This window comes from Pezoporus wallicus, unplaced genomic scaffold, assembly GCF_028554395.1.
Source record: "Pezoporus wallicus isolate ANWC-B61680 ecotype Strahan unplaced genomic scaffold, APGP_CSIRO_Pwel_v1 contig_14543, whole genome shotgun sequence".
Taxonomy (NCBI): domain Eukaryota; kingdom Metazoa; phylum Chordata; class Aves; order Psittaciformes; family Psittacidae; genus Pezoporus; species Pezoporus wallicus.
Genome location: NW_026636733.1, coordinates 128,520 through 153,403, shown reverse-complemented (window position 1 = coordinate 153,403; position 24,884 = coordinate 128,520). Strand labels below are relative to the sequence as shown.

At 52.1% G+C, this 24,884-nt stretch overlaps 1 protein-coding gene across 2 annotated transcripts in view; it reads left to right on the top strand.

Moving 5' to 3' along the window:
• The window catches only part of FBXO42 (F-box protein 42), a 51,149-nt gene that overhangs the window by 9,156 nt on the left and 17,109 nt on the right, over positions 1–24,884 (top strand). Inside the window, exons 2-4 of one of the 2 annotated variants that reach the window (XM_057401310.1) lie at positions 7,293–7,559; positions 10,665–10,781; positions 17,006–17,140. In XM_057401310.1, the coding sequence (XP_057257293.1) occupies positions 7,310–7,559; positions 10,665–10,781; positions 17,006–17,140 (502 nt within the window). In that variant the 5' untranslated portion in view covers positions 7,293–7,309. Of the gene's footprint in view, positions 1–7,292; positions 7,560–7,671; positions 7,924–10,664; positions 10,782–17,005; positions 17,141–24,884 lie in introns of those variants that run through there. The other variant, XM_057401311.1, reaches the window with a different exon arrangement.

The window sequence follows — 24,884 nt, the reverse complement described above, 5'->3', positions numbered from 1 at the left end:
CAGGAGGATTTCGGGTAACAAAACCTTTTTATTCCAGCCATATCAATTACCATTCAGTTGTTCTCATGCTGTTTCATCCCAGCGTGGTGCAGGTTAGCTGGCACTGCAGAATGAAGTCAGCTCATTTGGAATTTGTCTCTGGATTCTCTGTAAAGGTCCTGGTTTAACAGGCAAAGCACACGCAGGGAGGTTGTGCTGCAAGGTCTGCAGTTGAACTTCACACTCACAGAGGGAATTTAGGAAACCCTTGGCTTTGTGGCTCTTATGTGAAAGCAGAAACACGATTTCCTGTGGAAGAGCAGCAAAAGGGGGTTAAAAAAGGGAAAAGCTCTGCTTCAAAGTGCTTGGAACTGCCTGGTTTGCAGGGATGAGACAAGCGTGGAGCAGGGATCCCGAGGTCTCACCTTCTCCTCTGGGTGATGCTCCACAGCCCCACAGACAGGATATTGCTCATCATTTGCTCTCCTGAGGTTTTGTTTTCCTTTTTGTGACTAAAATCTGCTCTCTTCCCCACTGTTGAACCTCTCCAGCAGTTGGGTTTCAAATGGGGTGATTTAGCTGGTACCAGTTTGGGAGGACTGGAAACATCATCGTGCTTATTGGTGTTTATCCCTACCCTGAATCCAGTGGCTCCAGCAGACCTTTTGCTCCCTGTGCTGTTGCTTTCTTTAAATAGCACTTCCAGCTAGGAAATACACTGTATTTTTCCCTTTTATCATTAGAAAAGGGCTTGAGTTTCTGTAGGGTGACTGATGGTAGGGAAAACAAACTGGAGGTGGGAGGGAAGCTGCTGCTGCTGGCACAGCTGCACCATACAATACAATGTCATGCAAAACAATCCCTTCCCAATACAGGCTTGTTTTGCAAGGAAAGCAGCCTAAAACTTACTATTAAATGTGTCTGTTTGATGGAGAGTTTAAAGTGGGTAAGAGAATAAGCCAAAAAGGTCTAAATAGCTCCATAAATGCTCCCCTGCTGTGCCGATGGGGCTGTTGACAAGCACAATAAGCAGTTGCAAAGGTTGAGGAAGAGTCTGAAGCGGGTTAGTTGCTATCTCCCAGCCCTAGCTGAACACCGGAGCTCCTGATTGCCAAGTGCAATTAACTGTTCTGTTCACAGAGTCCCTGTCTCCTTCCAGCCGGAGCAGGGCTGGGTCCTTTCACACACCTTCATTAGTTTTCCCCCCGGTGAGAACATCACTGCTGTGCTCATGTTTGGAGAGAGAAGTGTTTTGTGGCATGCGAAAATGAGCGTTCCCTCATGCGTAACGTGCTCTGACTCAGTCCTCTTGTACGGCCTCTTCTTTTCAGTCGGGAGCTTTCCCTCGGAGCCTTTTCCCCACCACCACTAAAATCTGTTGACTTGAAAACCCTGCGGGTTCTTCAGGCACTTCTTAAAGCAGCCAAGAGCTGTGGAGAAGAGGAGGTAGCTCAGGATGGGAACCACTGATGCCACCCACATCTGTGAATGGGGGTCCATGGAGCCAGGATTGGTGTCTGCAGGTAGGAAAACCTTGGTGGGTCAAGAGGGGGTTTGCAGGAGCAGGCTGCAGCCTGCCTTGATGCCATTACCAGGCTTCAAGAAGTGTTAAACCTCATTGTCCTTTCCATCCGCATTTAATAGTCCTCATCTGGAGAGGGGCTTTGGACAAGGGATGTAGGGACAGGCCAAGGGGAATGGCTTTGACCTGCCAGCTTCTGCTCTTAGGCAGAAGCTCTTCCCTGTGAGGGTGCTGAGGCGCTGGCACAGGGTGCCCAGAGAAGCTGTGGCTGCCCCATCCCTGGCAGTGCTCAAGGCCAGGTTGGACACAGGGGCTTGGAGCAAGCTGCTCCAGTGGAAGGTGTCCCTGCCCGTGGCAGGGGTTGGAACTGGGTGAGCTTTAAGGTCCCTTCCAACCCAACCCATGGTTCTGTGATCTGTTTGTTCCACTGCAGTGGGTAGTTACTTTAGCAGAATAAATAGCAGGTTCTTAAATGGCTGAGAGGGAAAACTGAAGTGCTCTGAAAGGAGGAAAAGAGTTATAAAGTGTTGTGCCAACTGGCAGAGACACAGCTTTTAGGAAGGGCCAATCTGATCAGCACTGGCACAGCCCCGTTCAGTTGCCCTTCTAGTGTTTCCTTATGTGTTATTTTAAGTAGCTGCAATTCCTCCTTGGTAGAGCTTCAGCCTGATTTCTGAACACCATAAACCGTTGCTGCTGCTGCAATATAAAGGCATTTCTCGGAAACCAGAGGCTTGGAGGGTGCAAAATAGGATATGATGCTTCAAGGGGCTCTTGGTGACCAATGCAGAGATCGATCCAAGCAGAGTGGGGCTGCTGGATGCATCCCAGCAGCTTAATGGAGTTGTACTTTTGGATGAGACACAACTGCTTCAGTCCCTTCCCTGCGGCTTCTGCAGTACTCTAAGGTTCATTTTAGCCCTTGGCCAAGCTGCAGCCCAGGCTGGTCAAGCAGAGAGCACCCAGAGAGCCAGGATGGGTGAGAAAGCACCTCCTGCATCCCCACTAAGGGCAAGCGGGACAGAAACATTGCTCTGATATAGGAAAAACACCTCCATGGGATGCTCTCCTGTGCATCTGCTGAATAGTTGGTAATAGGAGCTGCCTAGGATGCTTGAGCTCTCTTACCTGACTTGCTTTTCCCTTTTCCAGTGTTGGAGCAGAGTTCTGGGACAGGGTTTTGCTGCTTTGCCCTCGGGGGTGGTTATTCCCAGTCTGTTGTTCCTGTGTCGTAAGAGTAAAATCCACACCCGTGACAGGTCAGGCTTGAAGGGTTATTTTGACTGAGTCTTGTCTTTTGGGAGTTGGGTTTATTGCTTGCTATGGCCTTGCTTTCCTTCTGAAAACAGCACCAGGTGGATGTGAAAGCCTGGAGGAGGTTTTTGTCACTTAAACACATCGAAAACAAGGATCTAAACAAGTGGATGCATTGGAATACTGATAATATTAACAAGTGGTCTGGTAAGGCCAGACAAAATGTGCAGCTCTGCTCTGGAGCCAGGCTGAGAGAGCTGGGCTGGGGCAGCCTGGAGAAGAGAAGGCTCCTGAAGGGGAGACCTGAGAGCAGCTCCAGTGCCTGAAGGGGCTGCAGGAAAGCTGGAGAGGGGCTTGGGACAAGGGATGTAGGGACAGGCCAAGGGGAATGGCTTTAACCTGCCAGAGGGGAGACTGAGATGAGCTCTTAGGCAGAAGCTCTTCCCTGTGAGGGTGCTGAGGCGCTGGCACAGGGTGCCCAGAGAAGCTGTGGCTGCCCCATCCCTGGCAGTGTTCAAGGCCAGGTTGGACACAGGGGCTTGGAGCAAGCTGCTCTAGTGGAAGGTGTCCCTGCCCGTGGCAGGGGTTGGAGCTGGATGAGCTCTAAGGTCCCTTCAACCCAAAGCAGGCTGGGATTCTATGATGTGCACATTCATGTGCTATTTGAGGCAGCTTCTCCTGTCTTCTTAAATTGGCCTTAGGGATGCTGTTCTAACCCCTAAGCTGTGATTGTGCCTGTGATGAACTTGTGTTTTTCCCAAACCTACTCCAGAGAAATGAAATTGGGATTTAATAATTGGAAAACCCCTCCTAGCCAGGCGTTCATTCCTGCCTTTCCCAGCTGGGATCCTCCAGCAGGTTTGGGATGTTGTTTAAAGGGCAAATAAAAGCTGTTGGGAATCACACACAACCTCTGCTTCCAAACCTCAGCACCACAGCGGGTCTGTGGGAACCTGGCGAGCCGAGGCTTACGCTCCACACTGTCACCTGCAGGTGTCTTCTTGGATCTGATCTGGCTGCAGACAGGCTCCTGTTTGGGTTTGTAGCACGTTCTTGGGTTGTGAAACACCTCCTCTGCCTGGGTGGATGTGCTGCTCCAGTTTCCCAACCCGCCTTCCTCCAGCCTCCCCGCATCCCTAGGCTGGAATACCGGCAGCTTGGCTTCCTGCCATGCTGTGTCAGGATGGAAATCAGTGCGTGCTCCTCACAGTGATGGATGCTTTGGCTTGGAAAAGTCCCAACCCTCTGGGTTGAATCGGTTTTTTTAGCCCAGCTCCACTTGTTCTTTTTTTTCCCCTTAGTTTTCCATTTGTTAACCTTTGGGAATTGGTGCTTTATCTGCTGTGTAATGCAGTTTGCTGCTCTCAGCGTGGGGTTCCAGCCCCTCTCTGTCACAACATTGTCTCGGAGAAGGATTTGTGACACAGGAGACACCGGAGCATCTGTCAGGATGGGAACTGGGAGTTTCATTTTGACGTGGTTTCCACTGCAGATTGACAGCCCCTGGGGCTGACAGAAGCACAGCAGTGCTGTCACACGTCAGGTTTTGAGCAGGAATTGGTTGTCAGGGAAAGCTTTTCCACTCTGAAGCTCTGCTGTCTGCTATTCCCATGGCTCTTGTGTGCGTGCCAGCCTGGGGAAACCCTGGCTTTAGCTGGGGAAGGCAGTGAGAGATTCTCAGACTGGTTTGTGTTGGAAGGGACCTTAAAGCTCATCCAGCTCCAACCCCTGCCATGGGCAGGGACCCCTTCCACTAGAGCAGCTTGCTCCAAGCCCCTGTGTCCAACCTGGCCTTGAACACTGCCAGGGATGGGGCAGCCACAGCTTCTCTGGGCACCCTGTGCCAGCGCCTCAGCACCCTCACAGGGAAGAGCTTCTGCCTTATCTCCAACCTGAGGTTCCCGTTTCAGTTTGAACCCAGCACCCCTTGTCCTGTCACTACAGTGCCTACACTTTGCATCTCTGGCAGCTTGGTACAACAGCTTAGTTGACCTCATAGCAGCTTCCAGTGTCTGAAGGGGGGCTATAAGGATGCTGAGGATGGACTCTTCATTAGGGACTGTAGTGATAGGACAAGGGGTAACGGGTTCAAACTGAAACAGGGGAAGTTTAGATTGGATATAAGGAGGAAATTCTTTACTGTAAGGGTGGTGAGGCACTGGAATGGGTTGCCCAGGGAGGTTGTGAATGCTCCATCCCTGGTGGTGTTCAAGACCAGGCTGGATGAGGCCTTGGGTGATATAGTTTACTGTGAGGTGTCCCTGCCCATGGCTGGGGGGTTGGACCTGGATGATCTTAAGGTCCTTTCCAACCCAAACTATTCTATGACTCCTTATAACTAGTAACTTAAATTCCTTCCATCCATGTTTTCTGTGGTACTGAGAGTTTGGTAAAAACAAACTGCTACCTCTTTGTATTGCAATGTGTTGGGCTAAAAGCTGTGTCTGAACGTGTCTTGAGTTGGAAGGGACCCATAATGGTCATTGAGTCCAACTCCCTCCTCCTCGCAGGGTTACCTAAAGCTAAACGATGTGACAAGGAGCATCACTGGGGTGTTCCTTGAACCCTGATGGGGTTGGTGCCATGAGAACTTCCTTGGGGAGACTGCTCCAGAGACCCACCACCCTCTCGGTGCGCTTTTCCCTAATATCCAATCTGAACTCCCCCTGAAGCAGCTTCATTCTGCTTTCTCATGTCCTGTCACTGGTCACCAAAGAGAGAAGTTTCCATCCTTGAGATAATCGAGAGTCATCTGGACACAGTCCAGGCAGCCTGCTCTAGGTGGCCCTGCTTGACCAGGGGCTTGGACCAGATGCCCTCCAGAGAGGTTTCTTCCAACCTCAAGTGTTCTGTGGGTTTGTGACTTGGGATGTTGTTGAATGAACAGCTTAGAGGCTCGTGTTAAACCCCTCTGCATCAGGATGGATGTGTTGAACACCACATGGTTCGCTTCACCCTTCCATGTCTTGTTCACCCTTTTTAACCTTGCTGGTCCTCTGTGGGAGCTGCCCATCGAAGCCTCCAACCTCAAACACGTTCCATGGGTGATTCCATCTTTGGCCACCCTCTTGTCTTCCTCTTGAGCAGTGGGTTTGCTTCCTGGGCTTGCTGCAGGTGGGATTTGTCCCATGGACTGTGTTGATCTGCACTCCATCATCCCGGTCCATGTGGGCAGCCTCTGCCTACATGGCATGCCATCAGGAGGAACTTGAGCTCACCATCATAAGAGCCCTGGTTTGGTCCCTTCTTTATAACCTGCATCCCTGGGAAGGGATGCAAAAGGAATTTGTGATGGGAGATTCTGGGAGAGAAATCCCCTGAGCCATCCTCACGAGTGGGATTCTGGTTTGAGCTATCAGTACCTGTGCAGTGATGTTCCATCCCATGGTCATCACCCAGTGGTGTTGGAAGGGGAAAGGATCCACTTCCCAAAACAGGTCAGCTGCTTCCTAGGAAATAAGGTCCAGGGATTTGTTCTGCAGTGACAAGCACGGGGGTAACTGCAGGCTGTGCCAGCTGGAAATTGGCCTCAGCCTCTTGTTAAGGTGGATTTATCTCCTGATGTATTTCTGTCAGTGCGTTACCTTACACTGCAGATGTTCGGAATAGCTGGAGGGACAAGATTTGATACTCCAGCTTTCAGCAGCAGTAAATCCTGGGGGACAGGAGGGAGCGTGTCCTTCCCTCCCCAGCTGCCAGCACCAACTGAGCAAGTGTTGAACAGCATGTTCTGCCCCCCTGCAGCCCTGATCCAGCTCTGGGGCAGCAGCACAAGAGGGACGTGGAGCTGCTGGAGCAAGGCCAGAGGAGGCCATGGAGATGCTGCGAGGGCTGGAGCAGCTCTGCTCTGGAGCCAGGCTGAGAGAGCTGGGCTGGGGCAGCCTGGAGAAGAGAAGGCTCCTGAAGGGGAGACCTGAGAGCAGCTCCAGTGCCTGAAGGGGCTGCAGGAAAGCTGGAGAGGGGCTTGGGACAAGGGATGTAGGGACAGGCCAAGGGGAATGGCTTTAACCTGCCAGAGGGGAGACTGAGATGAGCTCTTAGGCAGAAGCTCTTCCCTGGGAGGGTGCTGAGGCGCTGGCACAGGGTGCCCAGAGAAGCTGTGGCTGCCCCATCCCTGGCAGTGTTCAAGGCCAGGTTGGACACAGGGGCTTGGAGCAAGCTGCTCTAGTGGAAGGGGTCCCTGCCTGTGGCAGGGGTTGGAGCTGGAGGAGCTCTAAGGTCCCTTCCATCCCAAACCAGGCTGGGATTCTATGAAGAAAAAGAAAACATGGGGGTGATAAGGGGGAATGGGACAGGGATATTTCCCCCCATTGTGCTGCCCAGGCCAGAGCAGGCTCACTGGCAAGACTGGTTTCACAGGGGAGCAGGGGCTGCAGAGATGTTGCTTCCATCATGTCTCACCTTGGGTTGCTCTCAATTCCATGGGGATCCCTTTCCCGGTCACTGCCTCGCCCCACAGTGCAAACCAGCCAACTGGGGCCACTGGTGCTGTTAATGTTCCTTGTGAGCTCACTGTTGTCTCTTTCCCCTCCTGAAGCTGTGAAGTGGAATGCCATGGCCAGCTCCTCGGACAGTGAAGATGATGGTTTCATGGCTGTGGATCCAGAAGACGCCGTGGTGGAGGGGACGATGGAGCAAGATGATGAGCCACACACTGAGCTGGAGGTGGAAGAGACCAGGCACAACAGATCAATGCTGGAGCTTCCTGAAGAGGTTTTGGAATATATCCTCTCCTTCCTCTCGCCCTATCAGGAGCACAAAACTGCTGCCCTTGTCTGCAAACAGTGGTATCGACTCATCAAAGGTACAGAGCCCTGTAGTGAGGAGGCATTTCTGTTACTGGGGATGTGTAACCCAGCTGCCCTTTGCTTTGGTTTAGCCTCACTTTTTGTTTTCCCCTTCAAGTGGGAAATCTGAATCCTGAAAGGTGCCAAAACAGCAGCTCCAGCCATCAGGTCACTTGCTCTGCTCAAGGCAGTGCTGATAAGAGCCCAGAATTGAGCCCCTCAGCCTCTTTGAAGTATGAAGGAGTGAAACCTCAGCACAGAGCAGCTCACTGAGGTTGCTTTTGAATGCTCCCTCGTGACCTGGCACTCAGCTTCCCTCCACCACCCAGCAGATCCCATGGCTAATGTGGCTGTAATTGTGCTTCCTTTACACCTTGCTTGGTAATAACCTTCCCAAAGTTTATGCTTACAGCTGGAAACAAAGCCTTGTCAGGTTCTTACAGCTCTGCTGAAGTGGTGCATAAAATCTGCATTAACATAGATCTGCATATTCACATTTCCTCAAAGAGTAGCCCTGAGACACAGATACTTCTCTTTGCTTCCACACAGTGTTAATCCTGAAGCCTCATGGGGATATTTTAATGCTAGATAGGTATGATATGACAGGCAGGTAGGTAAGGTTTGGACAAGGATGTAACCTGAGTGCTCTGCTCCAGTGTTTCTGGAATACACTGGATCATTTCCATTGTGTTTCCACTGGGAACATGTGCTTTGAGTGCAAGTTTCTTTAAACCCAAGCAGATTAAGAGGAGCCCACAGGTAAATGTGGAGGAATGAGGCACGCAGCTGCATAAGGGGAAAACAGTGTCAGGTGAGAGATGCCTTTGGGTGTTGTGTGGGGTGATGGCTCAGTTGTGGACTCCTCTGCACATGTGAGGGCATTGCTCGGGTTCCTGGCACCTCCTGCCTTGCCCAGAGTTGAACAGGCTGGAGGTTAAAGCACAGCTACTTCAGCAGCACAAAAGGAATCATTTAGCATCCTTTTGGGGCAGCAACAGCCTGCACCCCTGTTGAAAGGCTGCATCAAAAGGAGCGTGACCAGCAGGTCGAGGGGGGTGATCCTGCCCCTCTGCTCTGCTCCCGTGAGACCTCACTTGCAGCACTGTGTGCAGTGTTGGTGTCCTGAGCATGAGAAGGACATGGAACTGTTGGAGCAAGGCCAGAGGAGGCCACGAGGATGAGCAGGGGCTGGAGCAGCTCCTGTATGGAGACAGGCTGAGAACACTGGGGCTGTTCAGCCTGGAGAAGAGAAGCTGCGTGGAGACCTCAGAGCAGCTTCCAGTGTCTGAAGGGGGGCTATAAGGATACTGAGGATGGACTCTTCATTAGGGACTGTAGTGATAGGACAAGGGGTGATGGGTTCAAACTGAAACAGGGGAAGTTTAGCTTGGGTATAAGAGAGGAGCTCTTTACTGTAAGGGTGGTGAGGCACTGGAATGGGTTGCCCAGGGAAGCTGTGAATGCTCCATCCCTGGTGGTGCTCAAGGACAGGTTGGACAGAGCCTTGGGTGACCTGGTTTAGTGTGAGGTGTCCCTGCCCATGGCAGGGGGTTGGACCTGGATGATCTTAAGGCCTTTCCAACCCAAACCAGGCTGGGATTCTATGATTTCAAGTGTCAGCAGCCCTTGAGTTGCTGCCTGGATGCACTTTCTCACCCAGGGCTTGTTCCTGGAACAGCCTGAGAGATGCAAAGGATGCAGCTGGGATCAAACACCCTGTGATTCACCCCAAAAGAGACTGTGGGAAACATCCCTGCAGTGGAGGGGAGGGATGAGCAGTCCAAGGCACAGCCTGGCCTTGGAGCTGTCCTTGGAGTCCCCCATCCCAGGGGATGTGTGGTATAGGGCAGCTGTACTGGTTCTGTGGCCCTCACAGCACAAAAGGGCAGTGTAAGTGCAACCTGCGAGGGGTCGCTCGAGGTAAAGCATTGATTCCTTTAATCCTGGCTAATTTTTCCTGTTTGTCAGGATACATCTGCTATCAAATCCTATAGTTAGATCCTGTTTCCTGCGTCACTCTCCGGGACCAGCTGCTTGAGGACCCTGCGTTTCATTAATAAAACTTCCTGCTTTGTATCCAGAGTGTGATTCCTTACTGGGGCTGTTCCCAGCAGAGCTTCCAGTAAGCAGATCCTTGGCAGAGTCTCTTGGCAGGTTATGGCATCCTCTGTAGTGGAGCAGAAGCCACCAGGTTTCATGCAGTCACAGAACTCCTCCAGAGGCTCCTCTGTGGGCAGGGAGCAGGATCCAGCCGCTCTCAGCACACTCACAGCCACGTGGGCTCCATACACAGCTCTGAGGCTGACCAGAGCTGGTTTTAAGAGGGTGCAGGTTGTTTGTCCTGGAAGGTCTGTAAAGGGAAGGGCAGCAGCTCCTCCGAGGTGTGATTAGGGGACAGCAGGGCTCAGCTGCAGCAGAGGAGAGTGAAAACCAGCCCTGTTGAGGCATCACACGTGCTGACTTTTCCCAAACAGGCTTTGTTTGCCAGGCTGGAGGGGATGGATAGCAGAAACACAGCGAGTTGGTTCAGTGAACATTGCTCGTTGCCACATTCACCCAATCCCTATTTTCTATTCTCTGTAATCCTCCAAATTCCCACCAGTTTATTTATAATTGTAGACTCATCACAAAATCCCAGCCTGGTTTGGGTTGGAAGGGACCTTAAAGCTCACCCAGCTCCAACCCATGCCACGGGCAGGGACCCCTTCCACTAGAGCAGCTTGCTCCAAGCCCCTGTGTCCAACCTGGCCTTGAACACTGCCAGGGATGGGGCAGCCACAGCTTCTCTGGGCACCCTGTGCCAGCGCCTCAGCACCCTCACAGGGAAGAGCTTCTGCCTAAGAGCTCATCTCAGTCTCCCCTCTGGCAGGTTAAAGCCATTCCCCTTGGCCTGTCCCTACATCCCTTGTCCCAAGCCCCTCTCCAGCTTTCCTGCAGCCCCTTCAGGCACTGGAGCTGCTCTCAGGTCTCCCCTTCAGGAGCCTTCTCTTCTCCAGGCTGCCCCAGCCAGCTCTCAGCCTGTCTAAATACAGGAGCTCTTTCTAGCTGCTGTCACGCTGCTTGTGCAGGCACAGTTTGTTCCTAATGTGCCCCAATTTTGCTGCTCTCTCGTTTCTCCCCAGGCGTGGCCCATCAGTGCTATCACGGCTTTATCAAAGCAGTGCAAGAAGGAAACATTCAGTGGGAGAGCCGCACTTACCCCTACCCCGGCACCCCCATAACCCAGCGCTTCTCACACAGTAAGTACCTGCTGGGAAAGCTCGGCTCACCCTGGTTTGCCACCAGACACTGCAGGCCAGGGGTGTGTGCTGCATCCCTTGGGATCCAGCAGTGCTGCAGACCCCTGTCACTGCAGCACCGTAACACACAGCTCTGCCAACACCAGTGCTTTGCACAGGGATGGGGGTTTAGTAGCTGCTTGTCATTGTTGTTGGCTCATTGCTCCTTGGGAATGTCTGTGGAGCCGGGGTGGGATCTTGGCTTTCTGGCTTTCATAGAATCACGGGATGGTTTGGGTTGGAAGAGACCTTAAAGCTCATCCAGCTCCAACCCCTGCCACAGGCAGGGACCCCTTCCACTAGAGCAGCTTGCTCCAAGCCCCTGTGTCCAACCTGGCCTTGAACACTGCCAGGGATGGGGCAGCCACAGCTTCTCTGGGCACCCTGTGCCAGCGCCTCAGCACCCTCACAGGGAAGAAGATGATTTTGTGTATTTTACATGCGGGTTTCTTCCCATAACTCTGAGCCTGAGCTTTGTGCCTTCTTCAGTAGAAACCTCACTTAGCTGCTAGACTCAGGCCATTAAATCAACACCCCTGAGTTTGCACACTCACCACGCTTGGGGCATGTGCTGGCTGCTTTTACAGCAGATCTGTTACTCACAGATGCAGGAGATGGATTTGTAGGGGGCCAAGTATGGCTTCCTTCAGATTAAAACACAGCCACACATGAGACACGAGTGTATTTGCTCGTAGAAGTGATTCAGTTCACACTGCTTATGTATGGGTGAAGGTTCACCCTGCTTCCAAGTTTCTGCAAGAGAACAGCAAAAAGCATTCCTATTGAGGAAAAGATCATGGAATCCCAGACTGGTTTATGTTGGAAGGGACCCTAAAGCTCATCCAGTCCAACCCCCCTGCGACAGGCAGGGACATCTTCCACTAGAGCAGCTTGCTGCAAGCCCCTGTGTCCAACCTGGCCTTGAATTGATACTGAAATAGAACTTGCCTGTAGTGCAGCAGCACCGCGCTGCCTCAGCCTGCTCTGCCTGGTGGCACGGTCCCATAGGACAAGGCTTCCATCCCCAGGAGACACTGCAGGAATCTCTGGTGAAGCTGTGGAGCTCTTTAAAGACTTCCTTGTCCTCCTGAAGAACGCAGGTCCCCACTGTTCGTAGCTTGGTGTGAAGTGTTCACAAAGTACTTGTTAATGACTTCCCAATCCGAGTGTGTTGCCCCTCAGTTCTTGCAGCCTTTTTCAACCTGCGAGCTTTAAGGCTGGCTGGGAATTCTTGAAATAGGCCCCGGTACTGCTCCAAAGACCCTGAGTGCTCTGTAGTTTATCCTGCTGCCCACTGGGGGCTTTGCTGTTACGCTCCCTCCAACGTGAGCTGTCTCCCTAAAGCCGCTGCCCTCGGAGCATGTCATCTGGATTAGCCTCTCTGTTTGATGCTGTCCTGGCTCTGGTCAGCCCTCAGTTGCTCCCCAAGCGTTATTAATGCACTTTGTGTGCAGAAAGCTAATCTGGATTAACTTGTTTGCTGATTTAAAGGGATTTTTTTAAAGCAGATCTGCAGTAGCTGCTTTCCGTCCACCAAAGCATCGCGTGTTGCTGGGTTCCTGCATTAAACTGAAGCTGCAAATGATTCATTGCAGAAACTCCAACTGAATCTTTAAACCTAAACTACTGAGATGCTGAGGTGAATAAGAACAGGAGGTTTGGGACTCATAAATCCCTTTCTAGGGGTGAGTAATGCACCAGTTCATGTAGAAGACGTCATCTCCCAGGCATGAGCCACTGAAGGCAACAGACAGCAGGAGCTGGCACCAAAACAGTGGTCAGGGCTGTCTGACTTCCAGGATTTATTAGAACTATCCCACAAATGCTCTTACGGAGCATAAAAGGACGAGGAAGAGAATTCTAAACAGTTGGAGGTCAAAATGTCTTCTCAGTTCCGAAGGGAGGAACAGCAGAACCGTTTGATAAGGAATAATGAATGGATGTTCCCTTCATCTGGTCTCGTGGGGAGGGAGCGTTTGGCAAAGCTCACACAACTGATAACAAGCCTCATGGATGAGCTGTAGTTTTAATGAAGGATTTAAAGCTGCAGAACATCAGCCTATATCAATGATGTTGGCTTTTCAGGTCTAAGTGTCCCATCTCAGCCAGAGAAACACTTCCCATGGAGGTTTTTGAGCCGACCACCAGGTCTGATGTTTGCAGGAGTCATCTAATTCCTTTTTAGCCCTAAAGTATGAACCTACAAAGATCATAGCAGGGCAGTGACTCATGTGGTTAAATAACTGGCCCCGGTCAGAATGCCACGTCAGGAGGAATGCAGGAAGGGGGAAGCAGCAGAGGAATGCCGCCCGTTGTGCCAGGAATATTGATCCTTTGATGGAAGAGTGACTAATTTTAAAGCCTGATTCTGGTTTTTCCGTGCAGTCTGGGCAGAGTGGCAGCAGCCTGATGACTAACAAAAGCAATTCCCTGCCTTCACCCTGAGAGGCAGGGGCGAGGTGGAAGCCGGAATGTTGTTTGGTTTACAGGATGGGCTGCTTTACACCAGAGCTTCTCGTATCACCCAGCATTGCTCAATGGAGCCCTGCCTTTTGATTACATTGAGTGCCTGCACTGCAAGGAGCAGGGAAATGGTGGTTTAGAGCATCAGGAGGTGGCTCGGTGGGGTTTTTCCCCCTGAAGGGGTGTGGAGCTGGGCTTTGTGAGCAATGCTGGGTATTTATCATGCCACAACGCCCATGTGGTTGGTGCAGAGCAGGACCTGGAGCTTTCATCTGCAGCCCGTCCTCCTCGGCGCCACCATCCATGGCTCCGGTGCCAAGTGTGGTTGGGTGTGGAGAGGTTACCTCCAGTCCCAGTGCCAGCAGCTCGATGTACAACGCTTGTAGCATCAGCTTGGCCGGCTCCTCCTGGGAATGCCGACACCGGGGGCTGTCAGCCTTTAGCTGCACTGGGATTCCAATAGCCAAGCTGACTCCTTCCCCTCTCTCCAATGGGGAATGCAGCCTTTGAACTCAGGTGACTTTATTTGGTGTACTCGACATTTAAAAAGCCAGGTACCACAAAGGGCATGTGCTCTGCAGTCAGTCTTCCCTTCCCACTTGATCTTCCTTTCAGTTATCTCATGCTCCAGGCAAAGGTCTCTGATGCTTCGTGGTGCAGCACAGAGGGCCAAGAGGAACACGTTCAAATCCAGCTGCATCTGTGCTCTGTTCAGGTATCAGCATCTTCAAACAGCCCAAATATTTCTTGCCCTCGTTTCCAGTTACACAGATCTGTGTGTTTGCAGTACTGAAACATGGGGGACACTGAATTTTACTGACACTTGACAAAAATCAACCCAAAATCCAGTGTTCACCCTTTTCTGGGCACCAGGGACTCACACCCTCCTCCCTTGATTTATTCTACCCCTTTGCAAGCCTGGTTTAAACTGCAGCTTTCATTTGTGCTTTGTTTCCTTCTTGACCCCTAATGTCCTTTTTCCTCCCCAAACCAGTCTGCCTTCCTCAGCTTCAGCAGCTTTACAAGGAGTAGCAAGGCACAGTAAGTTTGACTTCTTTCGGTCTAGGATTAAAATGCCTCATGGTGCCTGCCTGGCTGGCCTGGGGTTTGAAGCCAAATAGAGGAGAAGAATGCTGCCACCTCCCCTCCAACATAATAGAGGAGCTGGGCTGCGGTGTGCAGGCTGAGCTTGCCAAGGGGCTGGTGTGGGGAGGAGGAAGAGGCTCTCACCATGGCATGCTTGAGGTGGGGATTAGATTTCTAAAGGAACTAAGCCGTTCCTGAAAGGTGAAGTAGAAAAGCCCCAGTGTTGCTTTGTGCTGGGTGTTAACTGCATGGGCTTAGGGTGTGAAGCACCTCACCCTGTGCTGGGTGGAGGTGACCTCCAAGGGTCTGCTGTGTGAAAATGAGGCAGGGCTGAGTCTCAGGGAGCAGCTAAAGCACTAAAACTATTCTTCATCGTGATTTCTTCCTCAATCCAGTGCCAGGCACATGCACTTCACCATCATTATGTATCCTCCAACCCAGACAGAGCTCCAAAGCGATGGGCTGTGGCGCTAGAGGTATTAAATCCTTCACCAAGATGTGGGCTGCGATGAAGACAGTTCAGTTGCACATAAGGACACTGTAGATAGGGATAGGTTGTGTGGTCTCACCCTGTGAGCACATCCCATATCCCCAGCTCCCCCATTCCTACCCGGTGGTCAGCAAAGCACCCTGGACTCATCCCTAATAGCCCAGGGCATGAGGGCTGCTGGCTTTTCAATAGGGGATCAGACCATGGGACCTTCAGCAAAGACCACCAGGTGTCATCGTGTCCCAGCATGGTGCTGAGCGCGCAGCAGGATGAGTGTCACTGGTGTACGTAGGGGTGGGATGTATTACACAGCAATTCCACACTGGAATTACCTCCTTCCAGCCTGCAAAAGTGAGGCTGTGGTGTTGGATCACTGGAAACCAGGGACGTGCTTGTACTGGCCTAGAGCAAAGCTGAGAGCAGGGACTTCTCGTGGGGATTTGCTGTGAGCCCTTTTCTCTTGCTACCAAAAGTAGGTTCAGCCTTTTGCTCCAGATGCTCCTTTTATAGGCTCCATTTCTTCTCTTTTCTGGCTGCTGTTTCCAAAAGGGAAACAAGCCTTTCTGTCTGTGCAAGCTCCGAGCATCCCGTGTCCCCTCAGGTCACATCGTCTGAATCTATTTTTATTGTTGAACTGGAGAGCAGCTCTGACCAGCACTGCAGGAAGGAGCTCTTCCCTGTGAGGGTGCCCAGAGAGGCTGTGGCTGCCCCATCCCTGGCAGTGTTCAAGGCCAGGTTGGACACAGGGGCTTGGAGCAAGCTGCTCTATGGAAGATGTCCCTGCCTGTGGCAGGGGTTGGAGCTGGATGAGCTTTAAGGTCCCTTCAACACAAACCAGGCTGGGATTCTATAAAGTCAATGGGGCTCGTTGTATTTGAGGAGGGAAATGAAGAACTTGGGAAATCCTCTTTGTAGCTGCAGGGATTTAACTTTCTGAACACGTTTGAATCTTCCTCATCCTCCAAGGCAGAAAAGCTGAGCAAGTCCTCTCTGCTCTCATGTTTAATGTATTTCCCAGCAGAGGTGCCTGGGTGCCATGGGGCACTGCCAAAGGCAGACACTTGCATATAATTTCTTTTTCCTGCAGAGTTTGGTTTGGGGCCAAACGCTCTTTATTTCCCTGGGTATCTTTGGAGGGCCATCAAGTGCTGTGTTCCCTCCCTGTTCCCCATCTCGCTGCCTAATCCTTTCCCATAAGGAGCAGAGGGAATGCTTGTGTAGGATGTGTTTCAGTGATGCTGAAAGTAGGGTCTAGAGTCTGATGAGGAATGGCTGAGGGACCTGGGGGGTTCAGTGTGGAGAAGAGAAGGCTCAGGGGGGACCTGATGGCTCCCTACAACTGCCTGCCAGGAGGATGGAGCCAGGAGGGGCTGGGCTCTGCTCCCAAGGAACAAGGGATGGGACAAGAGGAAACGGCCTCAAGCTGCACCAGGGCAGGTTTAGATGGAGCTGAGGAACAATTCCTGCCCCAGAGGGTGCTCAGGCATTGGAACAGGCTGCCCAGGGCAGGGCTGCAGTCACCGTCCCTGCAAGTGTTCACACACCGTGGAGATGAGGCCTCAGTGCCGTGGGTTAGGGGTGGCCTTGGCAGTGCTGGGGAATGGTTGGACTGGATGAGCTGAAAGGGCTTTTCCAACGCAAATAATTCTACGAAATGCTGTCAGATCTGGAAAAAGCAGTAAGTGAAGGGCTGGGTGCGCAGGCTGGTTTCTTAGTCTCATCTGGTGACCCTGGACATCATAGGAATGAGCTCAGAGAAGGGAGGAGTGCTGAGTGCTAATCATAGCTGATCTCATTAACTGCAGGCTACTAAGGCAGCTTTCCTTGCACTTTCAGGAGCAGCTCTGCTTGAGGGGATAAGATTCTTGCTGGAGGTTTATGCTGCTCAGGGATATCCCTAACCTGGCCCGTGGTTTTATTGAAGTTGGGGCAGCCCATCTGCTGTTCTGTATGGAACAGGAGGAAAGACCTTAGAGCAGCTCCAGTGCCTAAAGGGGCTGCAGGAAACCTGGAGAGCGCTTTGGACAAGGGCCTGTAGGGACAGGCCAAGGGGAATGGCTTTAACCTGCCCGAGAGGAGACTGATCTCTCTTTTCACCCCAAAACACAAATGTCAGGGCCTTGCCTGATGTGTTTCTGTTCTCCAGGTGCGTGTTACTACGACTCTAACCAGTCCATGTACGTGTTTGGTGGCTGCACACAGAGCAGTTGTAACGCTGCCTTCAACGACCTCTGGAGACTCGACCTGAACAGCAAGGAGTGGATCCGGCCCCTGGCTTCAGGTGAGAAATGCCACTATCAAACGTGTAAAACCCTCCTCAGCCCTGCGATGGCTGCTCTCAGGCTGGGTTTCCCCATGTGTTTTATCACTATCTGACCAGTTTTCAGGTGATATTGGGGTTGGTTTTGGCCACAGACTTCAGTATCCTTGTCCGTGCAGCACTGTGCTGGGTTGTTCCTCTTTGTCTGGAGGAGCATCTCAGTGCCGGTTCGTGCCGTGCGGGATGAGTGACACTTCCCTGTGCCCACAAGAGCCTGTTTTGTTAATAATGGATGTCTCAAAGCCGAGAGATTTGTATTCTTTAATAACCTTGGTAGCCGCCACCTCAGGTATGTTGAGGAGTGGAGGAGACATGCCCGTGCGGGCTACCCACAGCGTGGGAAAGCAGGCACATTCCTGCAGTCCCCATGCTCAGGGCAGGAAAACACCAGCCCTGGTTTCCCACCCTGGGGTTCGGACTCCCCATGTCACACACACACACACACACACACACACACACACTGTGCTTGTTTTCCTTCTGCTTCTCAGTCTGACTGAAATAACTCTGGAGACAAGCAGAAGAACTGGGGGGAGGAAAGTCAGTGTTAAAGCAGTGATTGCAGTGAAGGCTTGATGTGCAACCAAGAGTAGGAGGAAGAAAAGGAGCTCAGCATCCAGCGGCCACTCCTTGCTGATGTGTCTGCTTGGGTGCAGATCCTCCTCCGTTGTACTCTTAAGTGTTGTGGATTATTCAGTTATTATTTAAAGTTGTATTTTCTTGTCTGACACTTCTTTCCCTTATATGAAGTCCTCCCAGATCCAGATGTTTCTGCATCCTGGTGTCCTCTGGGAATTGGTGGGCTGTCACTTTGACATGTTAACATGTAACTCAGTGCTTGATGGCTGCTTGTGCAGACTGATACCCAGCATAGTTTGACTCCTGCATCTGCCCATCCACTGCATGTGAGAATTAACCAGCCATGGATTGAGAGAAAAGCAACCACAGCCTGCATGTATGTGAAAACTGGCTCTCACTCTTCCCCCTTCCCTGCTGGAGCAATCTCCCTGTGCTCAGGGGTGGAGAAGAGGCCATGGGTAGCATAAACAGGATACTGGGCCATGCAGACCTCTGCTCTGACCCAGGACATCTATTCTTCCAGCCCAGCGAGTTCTTCCGTCGCATTGAATGCGGGGCACGACTCGCAGTCGTGTCCGTGGCTCCAGCCGCCGGCACCCAGCTCCGCTCACTCACCCTCTTGGTATTTCACCGAGTCAGATTCCCAGTGCCTTACTAACAGATTACACTTTGTAAAGAACGAGTCCTGTGGGAATATGTGTCAGAGTTAAGTCCCATGGGAAGATCCCCCGAGGAAATCTTTCTGCATGCTGTCACGAGCGCGTGGAGCGAGATGGGATCGCAACTGAAACTTCAGGCAGGCTCACCAAACAGAGAGCTCTTGTTCCTTGGTCTGCAGAGGAGATGAGTCACTCCCTGCTTGTGCCCCTGGTGCTATCTTACACATAGCTGCTTGTATCTTACACATCACTGCTCTCCTTTTTGTGTCTTACACATAACTGCTCTCTTTTTATCCCTTGGTGCCCTTAACCGTAGGGTTGGCATCCGCTGCCTGGGAAAGAATAGTGGCTGGAGGGGGCAAAAGCTGAGAGCTTTGAAACTCAGGAGTCAGAGCTAAATAAGGCAGGAGGGCTGTTACTCTTTACAAGAGCTGACATTGATGGATGAACCCTTGCTGTGTGCAGGCTAATTGCTGCTGGAGCTTGAGGAGTTCCCACACCTGCCCCTACGGACTCTATAGGGTAGGTCTTGCTCCAGGATAAGGCACCGGCTCTTCCACGAGGCCAGTTCTTGCTCAGAGAGCTTGGCTCACACTCTCCTTGCACCCTCATTAAGCGTGAGCATCTTATCTAATGAGACCTGGGTAGGGCTACCTAAAGCGACTGGGAGAACAGTGCCAGGGCCACACTAAATGCCTTGGACACGGGTGAGCTGAACCCACTTCATCCTTTCCCCTCTCCAAAGGGCTTTTCTGTTGTTGTTTGTTCATACCTGTTTTTCCTTTGGGTTTTCTTCCTTGTAGGCATGAGATGACATCAGAGCTGGATGATTCCTCTCCAGCCCGAGCTGCTGCACTTCACCCAGCAGTAAATATTTAGCCTTCAAAGCAGTAATTGGCCTGTGTTGCTTTTAGTCTCAGAGAGGAGGAGGGAGATAATTGCTTCCAAAAACCCTAATTTTTGAGGTTTCAAAGTATTTTTGTGCTTAGATCTAAAACAATGGCATTGACTTTGGGCTTATTAGGCTGGTGCAGAACAAGAGAGTCAACGCCTGGCTTTTATATAGTGCTTTTTCCTGGTGGGGCTCAACGCTCTACAAAGGAGGGCGTAAAGGCAGCAGGATCTCTATTTTAGGCACGTGAACAGGAATGCCTCTCAACCCTTCTCCCTCAAGCTCTTTTGGCCACTTTGGAGCTGTTTTCCACCTCCTCCACTCCCACACAGGAGCCTTGCCAGAGCAGGAGGAGAGCTGTAATTAATGGCCCTGGCATTACGTGGGAAGGCTGCAATGTTATCCCAGGGTAGGTGGTCTCTGGGAGGCAGGAGCCTTTCTCCATGTGTTAGGGATGCTTGCTTTATTCTCTCTCGATTTGCATAATTAACCTGGGCACTTGTTTGACTTGGAGCCTATCTGCACAGAGGAGAACCTGACAGAGAGGGCTGGAGGTGGTTTACACTGGAGTCTGTTGATGCAGCTGGAGGCAAGGGTTAGTCTCCACTCTGACTCAAGCTGCAGCACGCCGCTCCCGCAGAGAGGGCGCACGCAGGGTGGCTTTGGTGGCAATAATCCTCTGGTGCTCCCCCCAAAACAAGCTCTTGTGCAGCTGAAACAGCCAGGGAAGAAACCAAACCCCTTTGGGATGGGGAGTACCAGGGTTTCATGCAATGGGGGATGTTGGGGTTCCCATAGTGTGGAGGCTTTGGCGTGGGCTTGGAGTTGGCTGATGCAGGCTGTGCTGGTGGCAGGGAAGGTTTGTCCTGTTTCCATGTGGTTGTGAAGCACTCTGGATGAGATCCTGTCCATCTCTGCAATGAATGCTGCTGGCAGAGGCTGCCTCGGCCACCAGCACTGACCCAGGACCTTCCCCATCATCTCTCTCCTGTTGTGTCCTCCTTGGGCTGCAGGGGATAACTTCGAGGTGTATCCATATCCGCAGGCAGTTTTCCTTCTGGCCTGCTGTGCTGTTCCAGACTCTGTGTTCCTGCAGACTTTCTCCCTTCCTGTATTTGTTAGTTTATGTTTCTCGGGAGCCCTGCACTTGGCCTCTGCCTGCACCAAACTGGGAAATACCTTTTATAAACCAGAGAGAAAAATGCCAGGAGGTTTGCCCATGCTCCCAGGGGCTTAGGGACAGAGATGGAAAGCTTTTCTTTCCCAAACCAAGCCTCTTGCTGTGCTGGCAGAGTCAGGAATGGTGTTACAAAGAGCAGGTCTTTGAGGGAGAGGAACGTGAGCTGAAGTTCTGCAGGATCTGCACATCCTCCCTGTTGTTTCTGCTTTATCACCCGCAGCCAAGCACGATCCCATCTCCTCTCCAGGTACCTGGGGAGGCAGGAGAGCTGGAAAGGCCCCAGTTCCCCCCTTGGTGCTGTGTGTTTTCCCACTGTGAGATCCCACTGTGCTATCGGGACTCAGGAGACTCGTGGCTCTGCTCTTCCTGTTTGCTATGGGAGGCTCTCCATGTGCCCACCCTTCTGCCGGGGAGGTGGGACTCCAGGACCTGTTTCCTGGTGGTTTGCTCTCCCTGCACTCACGCTGCCTTTGTTTTCGCTGGGAGATGGGAAAGCTGTTCATGTCCCTCAGGATTTGAGGATAAAACCAGCCTTGGAGGTAAACCTCGTTCATTAAATGCTCTGATCCCCTCTGTCCATGTTCAGTGTCAAGGCACAGCCACATCAGAGCAGCCGATGCTCCCTGCTTTAGCCTGTAAATGAGCAGAGCCCATCAGCCTCAAGTTTGCCCTGCAAACCTCCCAGGTAGCCTTAACCCAACCCCGTAAGTGTGCAAAAAGCCCTCTCCCACGTTGGTTGTTGGTTGTTCTTGGCTCTGTTCTTCCCCCAGGCCCTCTCTCAGTGCTTTGAGTGGGAGCTGCTGGAGTTTAAGGCTCAGGTTTCCCCTTGTGAGCTATGGGGAAGGTGCCTTTGATGGTGTTGTGTCAACAGAGCTAACAACCCAGCGCAGGCAGGAGAGGCTCTGCTGTCACCTGCCCCAGGTGCTTCTATCAGATGTGGTCCCTGGTAGTTGAGGAGCGGTTTGTCCTTGATAAAGCTCTGCAAAAACCTTGCCTGGAGCCAAAAAAACCCAGCCCTGTTTTCATCATCCCCTTGGAGAAACCAGGGCAAGCGCTCAGAGCAGCTGGTGAAGTCTCAGAATGCTGGTCCTGGGCTGGAGTGAGTTTCCTCCTCAGGGCTGTGAGCCTTATGGAGCTGAAAGGAGACATGAGCCCCAGCAAAGCGCTTCCCAAGGGATGGAGGTGGTTGTGCAGGGGTGATCCAGCCAGCATCCAGCCCTCCACATCCACACATCAGCACAGCACCTTCTGTCAAGGGATCACTGGGGTTTCCATGGGTAAATACTCGTTAGAGGAGTACAAACCTCCTGCTTTGTGGATTTAAACCCCACCAAGTCTGAAGAGCTCCCGAGAGCTGCAGCTTGTTCTGTCCTGGGTTGTGTTCTGCATCATCGTGTTTCTGAGGAGCCAGAATGGGCTGAGACTCATCCCTGAACCACTCATCCCTGACCCCATGTTCCTCCATTCCCCTGGCAGCATGGCTTACCTCATGGTAATGTAGGCAGTGATCCAAGGCAGTTTTGCTACAGAACTGATGGACAGGGGTAGAGCAGTTGATGTCATCTACCTGGACTTGTGCAAAGCGTTCGACACTGTCCCACACGACATCCTTGTCTCTACATTGGAGGGACATCAATTTGATGGATGGATCACTCGGTGGATAAAGAACTGGCTGGATGGCTGCACACAGAGAGTTGTGGTCAATGGCTCAGTGTCCGGCTGGAGACCAGTAACGAGTGGTGTCCCTCAGGGATCAGCGTTGGGACCGATCTTGTTCAACATCTTCGTCGCTGACATGGACAGTGGGATTGAGTGCGCCCTCAGCAAGTTTGCCGATGACACCGAGCTGTGTGGGTCGGTTGATACCCTGGAGGGAAGGAATGCCATCCAGAGGGACCTTGACACGCTTGTGAGGTGGGCTGATGCCAACCTCATGGAGTTTAACCATGCCAAGTGCAAGGTCCTACACCTGGGTGGGAGCAATCCCAGCACAGCTACAGGTTGGGCAGAGAAGAGATTCAGAGCAGCCCAAGGAGAAGGACTTGGGGGTGTTGGTTGATGAGAAAATGAACATGAGCCGGCTTCAGTGTGCGCTCGCAGCCCAGAAACCAACTGTATCCTGGGCTGCATCAAAAGGAACGTGACCAGCAGGACGAAGGAGGTGATCCTGCCCCTCTACTCTGCTCTCGTGAGACCTCACCTGGAGCATTGTGTGCAGTTCTGGTGTCTCAACATAAAAAGGACATGGAACTGTTGGAACAAGTCCAGAGGAGGCCACGAGGATGATCAGGGACTGGAGCACCTCCTGTATGGAGCCAGGCTGAGAACACTGGGGTTGTTCAGCGTGGAGAAGAGAAGTCACATGGAGACCTCAGAGCAGCTTCCAGTGTCTGAAGGGGGGCTATAGGGATGCTGGGGAGGGACTCTTCATTAGGGAGTGTAGTGACAGGACAAGGGGTAACGGGTTAAAACTTAAACAGGGGAAGTTTAGATTTGATATAAGAAGGAAATTCTTTCCTGTTAGGGTGGTGAGGCACTGGAATGGGTTGCCCAGGGAGGTTGTGAATGTTCCATCCCTGGCAGTGTTCAAGACCAGGCTGGACAAGGCCTTGGGTGATGTGGTTTAGTGTGAGGTGTCCCTGCCCATGGCAGGGGGTTGGAACTGGATGATCTTAAGGTCCTTTCCAACCCTAATTATTCTATGATTCTATGATTAACACCTCCCCACACACACCCCCCCCAAACCATGCCCTGCCGGTGCTAATGGCCTCCCTAGAGCAGCATTTCTCAGTCTAGGCACTGCTGCAGTCCCTGAGACACCATTTGTGAAAGTTTTTGTAGCAGAACAGATTCTTAGAAGAGGGGATGCAAGGAGGGAAGCTGGGAGAAGCAGGTCTGGAAAATGAGCTTCCAAATTCAGTGCAGCTCATTGCCACTTCCAGCCCTTGAAGGGAGAACTGCAAAATGGACACTGTGTGCCCCTGTGTGCTGGGCTGCACCCCCAGAGCGTGAGCAGCAGCTCAGGGAGGGGATCCTGCCCCTCTGCTGTGCTCTGGGGAGACCCCCCCCTGCAGCCCTGATCCAGCTCTGGGGCAGCAGCACAAGAGGGATGTGGAGCTGCTGGAGCGAGGCCAGAGGAGGCCATGGAGATGCTGCGAGGGCTGGAGCAGCTCTGCTCTGGAGCCAGGCTGAGAGAGCTGGGCTGGGGCAGCCTGGAGAAGAGAAGGCTCCTGAAGGGGAGACCTGAGAGCAGCTCCAGTGCCTGAAGGGGCTGCAGGAAACCTGGAGAGGGGCTTGGGACAAGGGATGTAGGGACAGGCCAAGGGGAATGGCTTTAACCTGCCAGAGGGGAGACTGAGATGAGCTCTTAGGCAGAAGCTCTTCCCTGGGAGGGTGCTGAGGTGCTGGCACAGGGTGCCCAGAGAAGCTGTGGCTGCCCCATTGCTGGCAGTGTTCAAGGCCAGGTTGGACACAGGGGCTTGGAGCAAGCTGCTCCAGTGGAAGCTGTCGCTGCCTGTGGCAGGGGTTGAGACTGGATGAGCTTTAAGGTCCCTTCCAACCCAAACCAGGCTGGGATTCAGTGTGTTTCTGAGCTTGGTGCAGTGATGAACATCCCTTTTTAATGAAAGCCATGCCAATCTTACTGTTGAGCTTTGGGATCACCTCTGCAGCCACATTGTAGTTGCTGCCCTCCTGGGAATGAAAAGGAGTGGAAAGCTGGTGCCTGGTGGACAATAACACCTCTTGTTAGGGCTGCAGCTGCTGGCTGTGGGTGTCTGGTGCTTCAAAGTGGAACAGGTTAATGACAGGGATGCAAGCCCTCTGTAGTCAATGCATCCTGGAGAGGAAAGCTTTTCCCCAGCTCTTTTCCTGGTCTGGCTCTTTTTTCTTTCGTTGTCCTCTCAGTTCAGTAGCTGTATTTCTGCCTTTGTAGGGCTAAAACTTTCCATGTTACCATCAAAACCAATCCCTGGTTTTCCCACCACCATCAAAATGTTCTTTGAGCCCTTAAGCCCAGGGTGACTTGATCCCATTGGAAACTGCTTTAATTGTGGTGAGGCTGCTGCCTGGCCAAAGCTTGCTTATCACACACTGCCCTTCTGTAACACAGCCAGGAGTTTCTGGGCTTCCTTCTACACCATCCTTTGGGATGGGTGCTGTTGCTTGGAATTGCTTTCCTTGATTTAAATAGATTGAGTTTCCCCCCCCCCTCTTTTAGCTCACAGGTTTACCAGGAGATGAGTAACCACTCATGCAGAGTTGTAGTAGCCTTTGACAGCCAAATCCTCTGTCCTGTGGGGCTGGGAGTGACAAGGAGCACTGGAGGATGAAGCCATTCCAAAATGTAAGCAGAAGTAAGAAGGCATAGTGCATCCTTTGAAGCAGACTCCTGGTAAA